The sequence below is a fragment of the Odontesthes bonariensis genome, chromosome 16 (genome assembly GCF_027942865.1).
Source record: "Odontesthes bonariensis isolate fOdoBon6 chromosome 16, fOdoBon6.hap1, whole genome shotgun sequence".
NCBI lineage: Eukaryota > Metazoa > Chordata > Actinopteri > Atheriniformes > Atherinopsidae > Odontesthes > Odontesthes bonariensis.
Genome location: NC_134521.1, coordinates 5,032,169 through 5,047,855, shown reverse-complemented (window position 1 = coordinate 5,047,855; position 15,687 = coordinate 5,032,169). Strand labels below are relative to the sequence as shown.

Sequence of the window (15,687 nt, the reverse complement as noted above, 5' to 3'; positions counted from 1 at the left end):
AGGACACCCGCCGGAACGCTGTCACTTGTGGTGCCACTCACTGCATCATTTGCACTTTGTGTTGATATTCATACTGATGGAGGCCTGGTCAGTAGGCTGCTCTGAGACACAGTGCGAAAGAAAACAAAGTCCACTGGTGTTTGGTTTTTTTACCTTTATGCCTTCTTGAGTTTTCACCTTGGTTAATTATTGACCTCCACGGGGCAATTCAAAACATACGCTGATGGGAATAGAAGGACTCTCTTTGCCGTCTGGTCTGTTCATTCAACAGTTCTCTGGTCTGTCACTTATTTGCTCTAAGGTGTTACAAGTTATGTTTTTTTTTTCACTGCACCTTAAACTGACAGTGTGAGAAGAACGTTTGACCCATCTGGTCATGTTGTGGGTCAATTTGGTTTAAATCCACCCAGGTTTGAATGCAAGAGTTATATTACAATAATATCCATTTCAGTCCGTTGAAACTTAGGAGATCTCTTGAATTATAGCCGACAAAATCTAACAGACATTTTGTCAGCGGCTGCGTTTTACAGTTGGCAGCCTTTAGCAAATGTTATCCACAGCTATTCACTCATAGAGGCTGCAGACAGACCTTCATCTGAAGCTGTCACACTATTTAACTGGTACCAAACATTTTCAATGATGGCAAAATGGCTTTGTTAGGAGACCCGGATCCAAAGTCTTCAGCTGACAGTTATTGGCTGAAAAACTTTAACATAAGGACGTACAAATATGAGCTATTATGCAAGTCCTGGATAAGGATGCATGAGCCTCAACAGCAAAATCAATCTACAATCAGATCAACTGAAATAATGACAAATTTACAAGCAGACCAGGAAACAAATGAAAACGGACTGCTCAGTGTAAATCACAGCGCATCACATCACATGACTGAATGATGAACAGGTCAGGTATGTTATGGAGTGCAGGAGTGCCCTGAGTGAGCCTGGTTTGGATTTGTTGGCCCAGCTGGCAAGATGGAAAATGACTGGGAGCATCTCTGGCAGGACTGGAACAGCACTGTGTGGTCAGCAGGAATAAAGTGAGAGTATTTTCAGTACTGTGCAATATGTTCCTATAATATCAGCTTATGAGGTGGTCATTTCTCATGCCTATGTTTGTTTAAGATTACTGTTCACAAAATGGAGGCTGGCTTATAGTTCTTTAACTGGATTGAAGCAAGTTGCAGGCAGCTGAAACACACACACACACACGCTGCAGTCAAAGCGTTATTGCCTTTCACCCATGTCCTATTACAGCAGGATTTATGACTGAGAGAGCCAAGGCTATAAATTTCTTCCCTAACACTTAATGCATCAGCAGACATGAAGGGACACGATCTCAGTCTGGCTGCCCACTGCACCTCGGCATTATTCATGCTCCATGAACCAACAGCTGAATGTTTTGCTTACCTTCCCCTCCGTTCTTCTTCCTCCTCCACCTTCCTCCTTTAGGTCATTCCGGACTGGAAGGAGCAGGAGTGGGACACAGAAAAACCAGAATCCTACGCAGGGATTTTCCACTTCCGCTTCTGGCGCTTTGGTGAGTGGGTGGATGTGGTGATTGATGACCGGCTACCGACAGTGGACAACCAGCTCGTCTACTGCCATTCCAATGACAGCAACGAGTTCTGGAGTGCCCTGGTGGAGAAGGCGTATGCCAAGTTAGTATCAGTGCCAGCAAGTATCCAGTCAGAGATTAAAGAACAGAACTCCTTTAAAAAAAAATTTAAAAAAACACTCCTAACAGAAATAGAAAAATCTCTGACTGATGATTAGAAATCTTGTTTCCATAGAGATAAAAAAAGATAAATGATTAATTTTGTCTGTAAAATATCAGTAAAAATCAGAAAGTTGTGAAGTTGGACAGGCTGCAACATACCAGACTTTCTCCTACTCAATGCAGGGTTTATGGCTGCTACGAGGCTTTGGATGGGGGTAACACGGCTGATGCACTGGTGGACTTTACTGGTGGTGTTTCTGAGCCTGTGGACCTGCTGGAGGGTCAGATGGCCACAGATGAGGCAGCCCGTAACCAACTGTTTGAAAGAGTTCTCAAAGTCCACAGCAGAGACGGCCTCATCAGCTGCTCCATCAGGGTAAACTAAGAGCCACATGCCTCATCGCAACTGATGTTTTTAGAGCAGAGCTGAAAACTGAGGTCAAGATTCCGTTTAGTTTTCTTCTTGAGATTTTTTTTAATTATTATTTTTTTTTTCACTAATAGTTCTTCAGAAGCTGTGCCTCTAAAGCAGGGGTCCCCAACCACCGGGCCGTGAGATTGGGGAGAAAAAAATAAATAAATAATTTAAATTTATTTTTTTAGTTTTTTTTATTTAAATTTAAAAAAAAGACATGGAAATCGGGAATTCTTTCATTTCACTCGCTAGATTCTATACTTGGAAACTGCATTAATTTGCATTATAGGAGGCCGATTGTGCACGTTTGATGTAATGTCTGTTGAACATAAAGTACAAAAAATAATTAACCCCAACCCCCCCTCCCCGACTGGGCCGCAGGAACAAATTGCAGAACCAAACCGGTCCTTGGTGATGAAAAGGTTGGGGATCCCTGCTCTAAAGGATGAGCTTGACCAGCAATGCAAGCAGACTATTTGCAGTAACACTTTTAGACTGTACAGTTGTATTTACTTTATTCCTCTCTATTGTTACGTAATCGAGACAGTTCACATTAATGAGCTGGTCTGTTGTGGAGGTCTAGCTGTTAACATTCCATAATTGCTCTCGTGGGACATGATGGAAAGATTCTGCGGGGTAAACAGCAGAGGTTAGCAGAGGTATTTCCTAGGTTTTCAAGTGGACGCCCTTGTTCCTCTGTGTTTTACTAATAGGCCAGTGACACTTTCCAGAGGATTCAGCTGTGAATCCCAGGATTCCTGATCACCCTTCACAGTAGATAACAATCACTCACTTCCAGGCCCAGGTTGAATCCTCACTTTTAACCCATGTCCACAGATTATAGAGGTCTGTAATCGCTTGTCAGTGCATCTTGTCTCATTTTCCAAGCTTTAATGTTGATGTCATGAGCCTAGTTTGAGTGTTTTGGATTTAAACTTTTCAGACATGTTGATCTAGATCAGTACATAGATGTAAACTTGTGTGTATAAACTGACAATTAAAATCCATAGTCCCAGAATAGGGTAAGAAAAACATTACTTATGACATTACAGATATGAACAGGCAATACACAGATGACAGTCTATAGACACAAAGCTCCAAATCTATTGATGTTTCAGTGTCTCTTTGTGCCATCAAAGAAAACAAGGGTCTATAGTAATGTTTACAGCTTTGTGAGGCTGTAGTTGGAGTGCTGTTGTTTGTTAAACGCTTATGTCAGTATTGATTAGCCTGCATGTGAGATTGCTGCCTCTCCAGAGGAGATAAGAATCTTATTTTTACACTTTAAACATCCCCGTCTTGCTGTTTTCCAGGCAACCACGGTTGAAGACATGGAGGCCCGGCTGGACTGTGGTTTGGTCAAAGGTCACGCCTACGCTGTGACGGACGTCCGGAAGGTGCGTCTGGGTCACGGGCTGCTGGCGTTCTTCAAGTCAGAGAAGCTGCAAATGATCCGCATGAGGAATCCATGGGGAGAGAAGGAGTGGAGCGGCCCCTGGAGTGATAGGTAATCACAATGCTGCCACCTGGAGGCACGGATGAACAACCACAACTCTTGTCTCTTGAAGGCTCATGCAGCTCTACCAGTCTGACATTTTTTACATCACAGAATGTGATACGTGACCATCTCTAAAGCAACACAAACATTTAATTTATCCTATAATGTGTGACCTTGTTGTACAGCACTTTAGAGAATTCCACTCATTTAATGTCTGAAATGTCAAAGTAAGCTTTCCCCCAGGTCCTGTAAAGTTTCCAAAAGACTTGATGTGTTAAATGACGAGACAAAAGCCATCCCAAATATAATGATCTCAGCATCGTCCAAATGGAAACAAAATGTCACGTCAAGAATGAAAATGGAAAAATGGATAAAACTGAGATAAAGATGTTCCTTCTACATCTGTGTCTGTGAATTGTTAGCTTGCAAACTCACCGTTAATGAAACAAAGTGGGAAGTGGTAAATCTGGATGGTAATCGATCTGAATTATTGATGTGGGTGAAAGAGACGGATACCATTAAAAAGATGTCATCTTTGGTCTTTCCCAGTCATTCACTCACTGTCACTGAATAATTTAGTCGTGGTTTGATAAAATCTGTTACTGTAAATGAAGGCTGACAGATTGCTGAGATGTGTACGTTCGTCAGTGAATCATAAACACACACAAACACGGAGATAAAACACTGAACACAGAGTTGAGCTTGACCTTTAGCTAGGATGTACGAAAACAAAAACTTTAAGTTCACAGCATTTAACGTTTAAGTTAGTTTTTGCCACTGATGCTTAAACATCACAATGTGGAAAAGATACACACATGGTTTGTATGTTTGAACTTGGTAGTAACTCAACATTAAATGACTATTGATAGATTTGCTGCTAAATTTAAAACTACGAATATGTATTCATACTATGCTAACTAATATATTTTAATTTTAATTAGTTGTCATGTTCATGAGTTTTTGATAGATAATATAAACAAATATATTATATGAATCCTCATACATCAGACAAATGTTTGGGTTGATGTTTTTTAAGAAAATTCTCCCAATGAGGCTCAGAGTCGCTGGAGTCAGTTAAGGCAAAGGTTTAATCTTGCAGCAAGGAGACAAGTCTGCGCAACATATCACAAAGCTGACACAGGATTATCTGAGTTCTAAAATGATACTTCTGCTATTTTATGCTTTCTACAACAAAATCCTTTGCCACACAAGGATATGAGACATTGCTGTTGTTCTCTCCTATCACTATCTTTGTTAGATGAGTATTGTGTAGTTAATATCGTAACGTCATATAAGACTTCTTTGTTCAGTAAAACAGAAGATAGAACTAGCAAAGATAGGAGGCCTTCTTCAGCATCCAAGGTTATACTAACAAGATAGGAGGAGGCCTCCCCCAGCACACAGTACTTATTTACTTATAGTATAGCCTTGTGATATTTTTCTAACACTGTTCTGTTAATACCCTGCCATAATCAGAAATAACTAAAGCCCGCTTAATTTACCGAGCCAGTTTACCTGCACACTGTATAATGCAGCAGAATTAAAGCAGAATTTTTGTTTTATAGAAATACAGTTTTAATTTCACAGTTAATTTGCTACTTTTGCTGTTCTAAATCTATGTCCTATTTGTTCAAAAACAACTTGATGGTATTGTAAAAGCCTGTCATTTTATGAGCATATGTGCCAAAAGTTTCTTCCTTCCTGCTGTAGGTATATACGCACAAATGTTTTCAGTTTTTCACATTTTCAAATATGGGGGGAAAAAATGGACATGATGTCATACAATTTAAAACAATTAATACATTGATTGTTTTAAATGAAAAACATCAATTTGATATCAAATATCAATTTGACCAAATTCAGGTTGTGGTTACTGGTTAATCACTGCGGAAGTTGAAGAATTTTTCTCATCATCCAGAAACCATTTGGTCAATATAAATAATATATATATATATATATATATATATATATATATATATATATATATAATATATATATACAGTATATGCACCGATCAACCATAACATCACGACCAACGGTGATTGGTCTGCAGAAATGTTTAGGTAGGTGTCAAAGTGAAATCCACGAGTCCCAGGATTTTCCCTGCTGAACATTTCATTGGATGAAGATGAGAAGTGTTGCTCACTTTACCTTTCGGTTGTCATAGTGTTATGGCTGTATATGTATATAGATAATATTTCAAATTCAGAACCCTTCATCAAATGTTTTGCTTTATACAACAAATAACAACTGTTTCTTACATAAACAAAGCCGTAAACAAGTGTGACAATAACATTCAATGATAGATTGACCGTCATTGAAATAGGGAATATTTATTCTTATACTTTCTGTAGGAATTTGACCTCAGATATTTTTTTAACACAACTGGAAAGTTCAGACAAATATATAAAGGATGTTACAAATTTTTTGCTCTTGCTAAATAGTCCTGTGCAGGTTTTCAAGTCGTATCTTTTTATTCATGGGCCATACAGTTAGAAAACGGGTATTAAACTGTATTATGTGCGGAAACTAATGGGTTTTTAAATAGTCTTAAAGGTGATTTGCTGAATAAACCAGAGGCCCTGCAATCCACAGCAAATGGATCTCAACCCTTCTTGTTAATATTTCACAGATGAGGCACACCAAATTAAGAGAGGAATTGTGCCCACTGAGATGCTGAAATGTCGAATATCTTTGTCAGACGAGTAAGAAAAAAATACTAGAAAATGGTTGTTGAAGAGAGAAATGTAATAATGTTCAAATGTAGATTATTTAACAATATATGAACAAGGGTTAATCGTTGTAAAATGGAATCAAATATAAAAGAAGGAAAACTGGAAATAAAGAGCTGACTTTGAAATAAGCTTCTTTTCAATAACAGCCTATTTGCTGCTGGGTTTTTGTTCACTGCAGTTCGGAAGAATGGAACAAGGTGAGCAAGAGTGAGCGAGAAAAGCTGGGTGTCACCGTGCAGGATGATGGCGAGTTCTGGTGAGAGCCATAAATGTTCCGTTTCAACCCGTTAATACTGTTGTACATGATTTGAATATCTGTGGTAACCTAAGCTGGTGCTCAGACAACATTCTGAGAAGACAATGCTTTAGGAACAGTTTGACATTTTGCGCTTCTTTTTCTTCTTGCTAAGATTTTTGATGGTTTCAGATCCATTCATGTGGATCTGTAGCCAGCAGCTGGTTAGGTTAGCTTTAACTAAAGGCTAATGTGAAGAAAATATAAAAGATTAGTGGGCTAGTGTCTAGTATTACAGCACAAATGCACAAATTCAGATTAGTCTGGAACCTCCTGGTTATTGGGATTTCCAAGGGCTGTTATCAACTGGACAGACTTACAACCCTGTTTCCCAAAAAATCTGGGATACTTTATAAAGTTTGAGTTAAAACCAAACTGGAAAACCAGTCAGGGTATCTCCTCTTTACAGACTTATTTCAGTCTGATTTCTATCTAAGCGTGCCATCCGAGCTGATTGTGGTGATTCACAACTAAGCAGAGGCACTGCTGCACGTTTCAGAAGCTTCCATGTAGCAAACAATCTACTTTTGAAGCAGATGATTAGATTTTTCAAATTCAAACAGCCAGTGCAGCTTCATGTCCATGTATCACAGCTCTAAATCAACAGAAATCTCCAGCTCAGAGGATTTTCACCCTGCCTGACGTAGTTCACGAGCCATATGAAGGATGGAACAAAACTATGTTGTTGAAGAGATTATATAGACAGATAAAACCCACCTTTTATTATATAAGATGGTGGACCAGACATATTCTGTCAGAGCAGAGTTCGTGCTTTCAAAAGGAGGTTATGTATTCCACAATTGACATTTTGAGAATTGATGGCTTATTTTTTACTCTGCCATGAATTCAATAGAAAAAATCTATACCACTGACATGTCTAAGCATGTAACTGGATACAAAAGGTTCTGAATTTAGCCAACATAAAGGCAAACAGCACCACATCTCGTCACACAATTTTACAATAGATGTCTTTATTTAGTTGTTCCAGCTGTTATGGCCAGACTACTTCAAAGGAAATCAGTACTCCTGCAGAAGAAAATGACTGATGAAGGCAAGACACCCTGGCTCTGGTTTATTACCTTCAAAAGGAAAAACATTTTTCCCAAAATGTCAAGCTGTTCATTTAAATGGTCTTTCCACATTAACACTGAATACTCAGATGATGATAATTATGTTTTTAACACAGTACAAACCCTGTTATTGTCATTTTAATCTAACTGCTCAGCAGCACAGTATATTCTTGTCTCCGTTTAACACGTAACTGTTTGCTCTGATCCTGGTCTCATTTCCTCTATTTTTGCACCTGTTCAAGATCTTCTTTCCCTCTAGTTGGTATCCACTCTCTCCGCTCTTTCTTCTCGTCTTTACCTGCTCTCCTCCAGGATGACGTTTGATGACTTCTGTCAGTATTTCACTGACCTGATCCTTTGCCGTCTCATCAACACCTCCTACCTGAGCATCCACAAGACCTGGGAGGAGGAGGTGATGAGAGGCTCCTGGGTCCACCGCCAGGATCCCCTTCGCAACCGATCCGGAGGCTGCATCAATCACAAGCCCACCTTCCTGCAGAACCCTCAGGTTGGTCCACATGCTCCTGTTAAAGCTGAGAGGTAATAAACCAGAGCCAGGGTGTCTTGCCTTCATCTTTTGCTTTTGTTTTTTTCAGTACGTGTTTGATGTGAAGAAGGTAGAAGATGAGGTGCTGATCTGTTTACAGCAAAAAGAGAAGAGAGCCACACAAAAAGATGGCAAAGGGGAAAACCTGGCGATAGGCTTTGATATTCACCAGGTACAAACACAAATGCTACAAAGACAGCATGAAGCATAAAAGCGCACGGGTCACTTTTCTCAGGATGACAAATTTCTGTGGTTACGTTCTCTAATCCTGAAGGTGGAGCTGAACAGGAAGTACCGCATGCACACGGCCCAGCAGAAAGTAGCAGGTTCCATCTACATCAACTCGCGCTGCATCTTCCTCAGGAAGGAGCTGAAAGAAGGTCGTTACGTCATCATTCCCACAACCTTTGACCCCGGACAGCAGGGCGACTTTCTGCTTCGTGTCTTCACTGATGTGCCTTCAGACTGCAAGTAAATATATAAAAATATTATTGCTGAAAGTGTAGCATTTTACATCTCCTGAATGCCAGATCGCCACCACTGATGTGTGCCATGATAAAATCCCTCAGAACAGAATTTCACGTTGGCTTCAAAAGTGGGCTGTTTCATATGATATTTAAAAATGTAGTATGTCAGTTTGCAAGTTTGCAAGTTACAACACATTCAGAGAATTTGCTGTCATTAAAAATATTTGAGTGCTTGGCCCAACAACCTGCGTCAGCTTCGTCTTTCATAAACATTTACATTTTAAAGCAATATCTACCACATGAAATGATGAATTAAGTTTTCTGGCTTTCTGTCGCACATGTACACATCCTGTTCTTCTTTTAGAAACCTTGATAAGGTCTTATTTGGGTTTAAAAAAAACCTGTATATGTTCCTGGACCTTATGCAGATCTCTAAGCATTTTCTGCTGGTTAAGATAATAATAAGTACAGAGACGATTTAAGAAAAAAACTATGTTCACACATAATCAGAAACTTATACATTAATTAAACTCTCCCCCAGGATGACGTGCCGTATAGTATATATTTGTTTAAATGTGCACTCTTTCTGTTGCAGAGAGCTGACTCTGGACGAGCCTCCTCAGACATGTTGGACAGGAATGTGTGGCTACCCTCAGCTGGTCACTCAGGTCCACGTACTGAATGCAGAGGGTTTGCAGGGACAGGACTCCAATGGAGGTAGGAGTACTCCACTCTCAGTTGACAAAGAGTCTTCTGCTTTATATCTTCATGTAAATGATCATGTGATTCCTTTGTTTTAATGAACTGTAAACTCCTGCAAAAACCCACAGAGCCGCACTGTCGCAATCCCCAAAAGAAAAGACTCCTGGGAAAAGCACAAGGTACCACAGCACCACCTGCTGAAGTAGATACTTAGTTTAGTCATTTAGTCATAGACTGCAGTGTACTATTGTCTGTCCTTATAGGGGAGCTATTATGCTTATATATTAGGGTGACTTTGCATAATATTATGCAGTTCCTGAAACAAGCAGTATTAGCTCCTGTTTCTTTAACACCCCCCTTCCCAAAAGCCTCCTCACTTTTGATTGGCAACCTTCTGGAAGCCTTTCGAAGGGCCCCACCAAGTATTTGTGATCTTGACTCACTGTACTTTGTAAGTATGTTGTGCCTTTAGCAGACGACCATATAGGGAATGTAATGCGGAGCTGATGTCAGCTTGATGATAGATGGAAACTGTGTATTCAGAGCAATTTGATGCCCTAAAATGATTACAGTTACAGGCGTTACGAGTTATTCTGTTTAGAAGCAGATCACCAAAACCAAACCAGCCGCAAAACCTGATGGAAGTAATGATAGAACATAAGTAAATCTTAGAAATCGTATCGTGTGCATGAAGTGTTCCAATGTCCTTAAGGTGTTTTTTACGTGCAAAATCAGTCATCAACACTGTGGCTGGGTGTTTCTGCTTTGAATCTGCAGAACACCACCTACAGTCTCAGAGAAGAGGGGTCCGAACTCTCCCTGTGGGAGGAGCCAATCCTGACTACCCGCTGGGTGGGGCTGTACAGATAATTTTGCATATGCTTTGAGGAACCAATTAAATGAGAGGCTAACATATTACAAGGAGAAATGAGCACAAACCAGTAGGGGTGGGACGATATGCTTTGTTCACGATTAGATTGTATCACGATTCTAAGGTGCCGATTCGATTTGTATCAAGATTCTGCAAGTATTGCGATTCGATATAATCAGTAATTGCAATTTTCTTTTCCTCCTTAAAAAAAACAAACAAATTGAATCATACACTTCTAGAATGAATTTCGTTCCCATAAACGCTGCACATCAGTCTGTGTCAGTCAGTCCAGCAGCTGACATTTATTTCAACTCAGACAAAAAGAGGTACTTAACATGTACAGCATTTTTTAAAGTTTACAGTTACAAAATGAATTCAAATGTCCACACAGCACAAATGTGGGCTAGTTTTAACATAACTTAATGTAATGAATTGATGAAGTTTTTCTTGACATGGAAATGAAGTAATATAATCGATTCTGGGGAGAAAAATCGATTTTTAAAATCGAATTTTAAAAAAATGTTAAAATTAAAAAAATGTACATGAATCGATTTTTTTTCGTCCATCCCTACAAACCAGGTGGAGAACTTGGTGCGTTTTGCTCTTGTTGCTAAGGTGACCGACCCGATGTTTTGTCCATGATTGTAATATCATGAAATCAGATTATATAGTCTTACAGAAGATGTTCACCTGTCTGCAGCCAGCTAAGTGGACTAGACCAGAAAAGTGCTCAGTTATGCTATGGAACAAATTATCAAGATTATTACAGTTCATTTATGCAGGAGACACTGCGAGTAAGAGCATTCATGCCGGTAAGTTTATTTTTCTAATGTGTTATCTCTGTCCCACTGGGGCCATCCCTTTGATAGCTTGAGTGGAGGAATTGCTAATGAGAGCAGGACTGAGATTACAGGTTAGAAAAATAAAGTGTTGAGTTGACAGACACGCCTGCTCATAGGCAGAGGCTGCTTTGTCCCATTTGATTCCACTGTTTTCCACTTTGTTCTCTCTGAGCCTCGCTGAAAACGAAATGAGAACAAGCAGGCGCCGTCATGTAAATTAAGCCCATGAGCCTTGTGCTCACTGAGTGATAATTAGCCGCTCCGATCATTATGTTACTGCTGTTTGGATTCTAAAATATGACTAGCAGAGCTAGTGTTGCAGTGTTGGAGGAGACTTTGTAGAACTGCACAACTGGCAGGCAGAACTGTGGGTGAAGCCACATTATGCATAGATCTGCAGTCATACCCCACACTGTATTAAAGACATTAGAGTTTGCGCTTTTCAAAATATACAATTCTCAGTTTAACAGATGAGGATTTTAAGGAATTACTAACTACTGCAGTACTTTGAAAGTCAGTCACATTCAAAGCCATTATACTGTTAAACTCGGTTAGTGTTGCACTTTGTTATGATGTTGTAACTTTGAAAAAGAAAAAAGCCAACTACTATTGTAAATTCTGGTGCAATTTGTGTCAGATTCCAGGGCTGCTTCAATGTCCACAGGATGGCAGCAGAGTCAGAAATGTTCACATCCTGCTCAAAGTGCTTTAACATTGTTTTTTTCTTTAGCGAGAGAGAAGCAGTGATGGCAGAAGTGTTAGTTTGCTACTAAAAATAATGGCAAAAATAGAAGTACATATTATCAAGTAAAAGTTCCTTGTTAGGTATAAGAAACAAAACATGCCTAAAGTTCTGTTCCCAATCTACCTCTGCTGCTTGTTATTAGTCAGTATCTTTAATAATTAGATTATCAATACTGATGCAGACTGTGTAGGCAGAATTTTATCGAAGCTGCTTTCGGTGGAACAAATTTAAACTATTTTAATCCAGTTAATTAGATCTCTCTCTCTCTCTCTCTCTCTCTCTCTCTCTCTCTCTATATATATATATATATATATATATATATATATATATATATATATATATATATATATATATATATATATATATATATATATATTTGCTTTTTCTAGAATATTGTAAGCCCATATTTGTTGGAGCCTGGAACAGTTATTTAAATAAAACCATCTGAGAGGCAAAGATTTCAGTTTGTTTTTTTTGGGTGTTTTTTTGTTTTTGCAGGATGCAAAAAGTTTTAATCATCAGCAACGCAATTATCACACAATTTCATATAAAGAATTTCAAAAGCAATTGCGAGCGATAGCTGCCATATAAACACAATTTTACAAAGCAGATCATACCTTAACAAAGTGCAGTATTATATAGAAAAAATTAATGAGCACTTAAGTAATGCACATGAATAAATGAAAGGTTTATTTGGTGTCAGTTGAACTGAACTGATCTGTATCACTCGTGAAGAGATCAGCCTAACAGTGAGACAGAAAAATATGAAATTGCTTGTCAGTAGCTTGTGGTTCTTTCTATATATATTGGTGTATCAGTGCATTCGCATTGATAGTCTTTGTAGTAACATGCAGTCTAATGCGAGCTGTTATTTTACAGTATTAATTAGATCTTTAGTTTCTTCAATTTCTTTAACATTTTTGGTAAGATTTAGTCAACTAAAACACTTATCAGTCAGAAAATTAATCTGCTTTGATAATCTTTCAGCTAAAGTGCCAAAACATGACCAGTTTCCAACCTCTTCTCTGTTGGGACTTGTTCTTCTTTGCCACATGTGATGGTCTCTTGGTTTCAGATTATTTATCAAACTATAAAAACACAAAAAAACAAGACACCATTTTGGCCTGTGGAAGACCTTACAGGCCTTGTCCCTCAATTTGCAGACATTATGTAGACCAAATTAGTTATCAAGTAATCAAGAAAATAGTCAGATTTCAAGATGAGGGCTGTTTATCTATATTATATATTGATGTGAGATTTTTTTTCCTCGCAGCTGTAGATCCCTACGTGATAATCACTTGTGAAGGAGAGAGGGTTCGTTCACCAGTTCAAAAAGACGCACGGTGCCCAAACTTTGACATCAAAGGCCTGTTTTACCGCAAAAAGCCCAAGGAGGGCATCCACATCGAGGTGAGCTCTCCCTCTGCAATCCCACGGTGGGACAGCACACAAACACCTGCTTTCCCTGCTGTACGCCTTCATGACGGCGCCACTAGTGCCTTACGTCAGCAAGACGTTTGCAGCAAGAAAACAAAAAAATAGTTTTTATTGTGTTGTTTTAGCTACACGTGCATCTTTTTTTTTTTTTTTTTTTTTTTTTTAAATCTGTGGGTCAGCATGATCAGGAAACGCAGACTTAAATCACCCACTCTATACATGTTTTACATATAAGAATTTATGGATGCATTAAAGGGATAGTTCGCCTCTTTTGACATGAAGCTGTATGACATCCCATATTAGCAATGTCATTTATGAACATTGACTTACCCCCCGCTGCGTCCTGTGAGCCGAGTTCCAGGCGAGTTTAGGCGCTAATGAAGGTAGTCCGGCTAGTTGGCTGGGGTTAAACAAATAAAGCGTCTTGCTTCTCAAAATAATATGCGTTCAAAAGAGTAATACATTTGCATCACAAAATGTTTTGCATGAAAAAGTCAGACCTCGCATCGCTTGGCGCTATTTTTGCCTCCCTTGATATCAATGCGTTCAGCCACCTAGCGACAGCCGCACCTGTTACGGTGTTTACTGCTCGGTCTGCTCTTCGGTCTGAACAGTTTATATTGGACGCATTGAGATCAAAGGAGGCAAAAATAGTGCCAAGCGATGCGAGAAGAAATTTGCAGAACATCTATAACCAATCGATTACAGCCTGCGTATCAGGCCAAATGTGTTAGAGGAATTATCAGTGGTAATATGATGTAGCATTTACTCAATCAGAGCTGTGAAATTGTGTTATTAGTAACACGATGACTTGAGACAGAGGGAACCGTTGTCTGTATTTCCATATTGCAATATTGTTACAGTGTAGTGTGGAGAGAACATTGTTATTTGTTTAACTGATAAAGATTAGCAGGGCGCTAGACTGCAGCCATTTATTACATTTTGCAACTATTTTTTGAACAGTGTGACTAAATGTTACTCCAGTGCAATTATGGAAAATGCCTTGATTTTTTTTTTGTTTATCATCATTATAGCCTATTTTACAGCAATGGAGGGAGGGTGTGGGTGTGTGCATGTCCATCTGTACCACTTGGATCTGAGAGATCATCACAACATGGGGTGGAAACAGCACAGCACATCTGCTGAACCTCTGTCTGCTCAGTAAGCAGCGTGCTGCCACTCTCGCTTGGTCTTTTGAGCTATTTGTTCAATTTTGAGCTGTTGGAAAGCCTAATCTGGAGCTCTGAAGCTGATGTTTACGTTGCACATCACATCTTTGATGATTATGCAGAACATTATATTTCCTTGTTTGCATAAAGAAAGAAAGAGAGAAGCTCTTATGCTCTTTTATTTTTCTGAAGTATTTTTCTTTTTTCTTTTATACTTGCTTGCTTGACTTCTGCATGTCAACAGTTAGATTTGTCCTCAGTGTTTTGCTTCTGTCCCAATTTCCATAAACTAGAATGATCTGTCCCGACTGCATTTCCTCCTTTGGTTTCTCTCTTTCACTTATTTCCATTTGTCTTTTTTGTCCTCTCTTTTCCTGCTTTCCTGCCTCTCTGTCGGATCTGTGCCTTCCTCCCACGAGCGGTGCACAGATCTACAACAAGAACATAATAGTGGACACCTTCCTGGGTCAGGTGATCTTGTTCAGCGATCCCAACGAGCGGCAGGAACAGCACACACTTCACCTCCGAGACAAGGGCAGCCGCCAAGACAACGACCTCCCCGGCACGCTCACTGTGCGCCTCATCACCTCCACCACGCTCACCAACATCTGACGCGATCCTCGATACTATTGAAGGGATCGAGGTGCCGTTCGAACCGTGACTGCTGCTCATCTTTACCATTCATATCTCAGCCATAGCAGGAGCTCACTGTCTTTTTGCTGCCACTTGCGCTCTTTGTGTCTCATTGTTTTACCAGTTTTTTTTATATTTACTATTTTGAAGGCCTCTGTATGTATATATATGTATATATATATCTATATATATATATATAGATATATATATATATCTATATATATATATATATATATATATATATATATATATATATATATATATATATATATATATATACACATACCAGAATCTCCATGAGCACCTGAGCACCTGCTTGTTGCTCTGACTTCTACAAAATCTATTTTTTCTTTCTGCATTTCGTTAAATTCAAACACATTCACCTACATTTAGAAATGCACATACTATACATGTGCAGACATTCTGCACTCTCCATGCATGTGCCAGTGTTTCCAAGGGCTATGCATTGCCTTAAGGCTGAGTCAGTCTCTCTACCTTGAGGAGACGAGGGTTATTTTAGATTTTATCAGCTGTTCTAAGTG

General features: G+C 39.2%; 1 protein-coding gene across 4 annotated transcripts in view; it reads left to right on the top strand.

Annotated features, from left to right (window-relative positions):
* LOC142402018 (calpain-5-like) overlaps positions 1 to 15,294 on the top strand; it is a 48,021-nt gene extending 32,727 nt beyond the window's left edge. The window contains exons 4-14 of one of the 4 annotated variants that reach the window (XM_075487461.1): positions 1,452 to 1,660; positions 1,903 to 2,095; positions 3,448 to 3,641; positions 6,546 to 6,623; positions 8,045 to 8,240; positions 8,329 to 8,451; positions 8,554 to 8,750; positions 9,342 to 9,463; positions 9,577 to 9,627; positions 13,180 to 13,316; positions 14,932 to 15,294. In XM_075487461.1, coding sequence (XP_075343576.1) covers positions 1,452 to 1,660; positions 1,903 to 2,095; positions 3,448 to 3,641; positions 6,546 to 6,623; positions 8,045 to 8,240; positions 8,329 to 8,451; positions 8,554 to 8,750; positions 9,342 to 9,463; positions 9,577 to 9,627; positions 13,180 to 13,316; positions 14,932 to 15,210 — 1,779 coding nt within the window. In that variant the 3' untranslated portion in view covers positions 15,211 to 15,294. The remainder of the gene's footprint in view (positions 1 to 1,451; positions 1,661 to 1,902; positions 2,096 to 3,447; positions 3,642 to 6,545; positions 6,624 to 8,044; positions 8,241 to 8,328; positions 8,452 to 8,553; positions 8,751 to 9,341; positions 9,464 to 9,576; positions 9,628 to 13,179; positions 13,317 to 14,931) is intronic. The other 3 variants (XM_075487463.1, XM_075487462.1, XM_075487464.1) reach the window with 3 other exon arrangements.
* Positions 15,295 to 15,687: the final 393 nt, after the last annotated feature.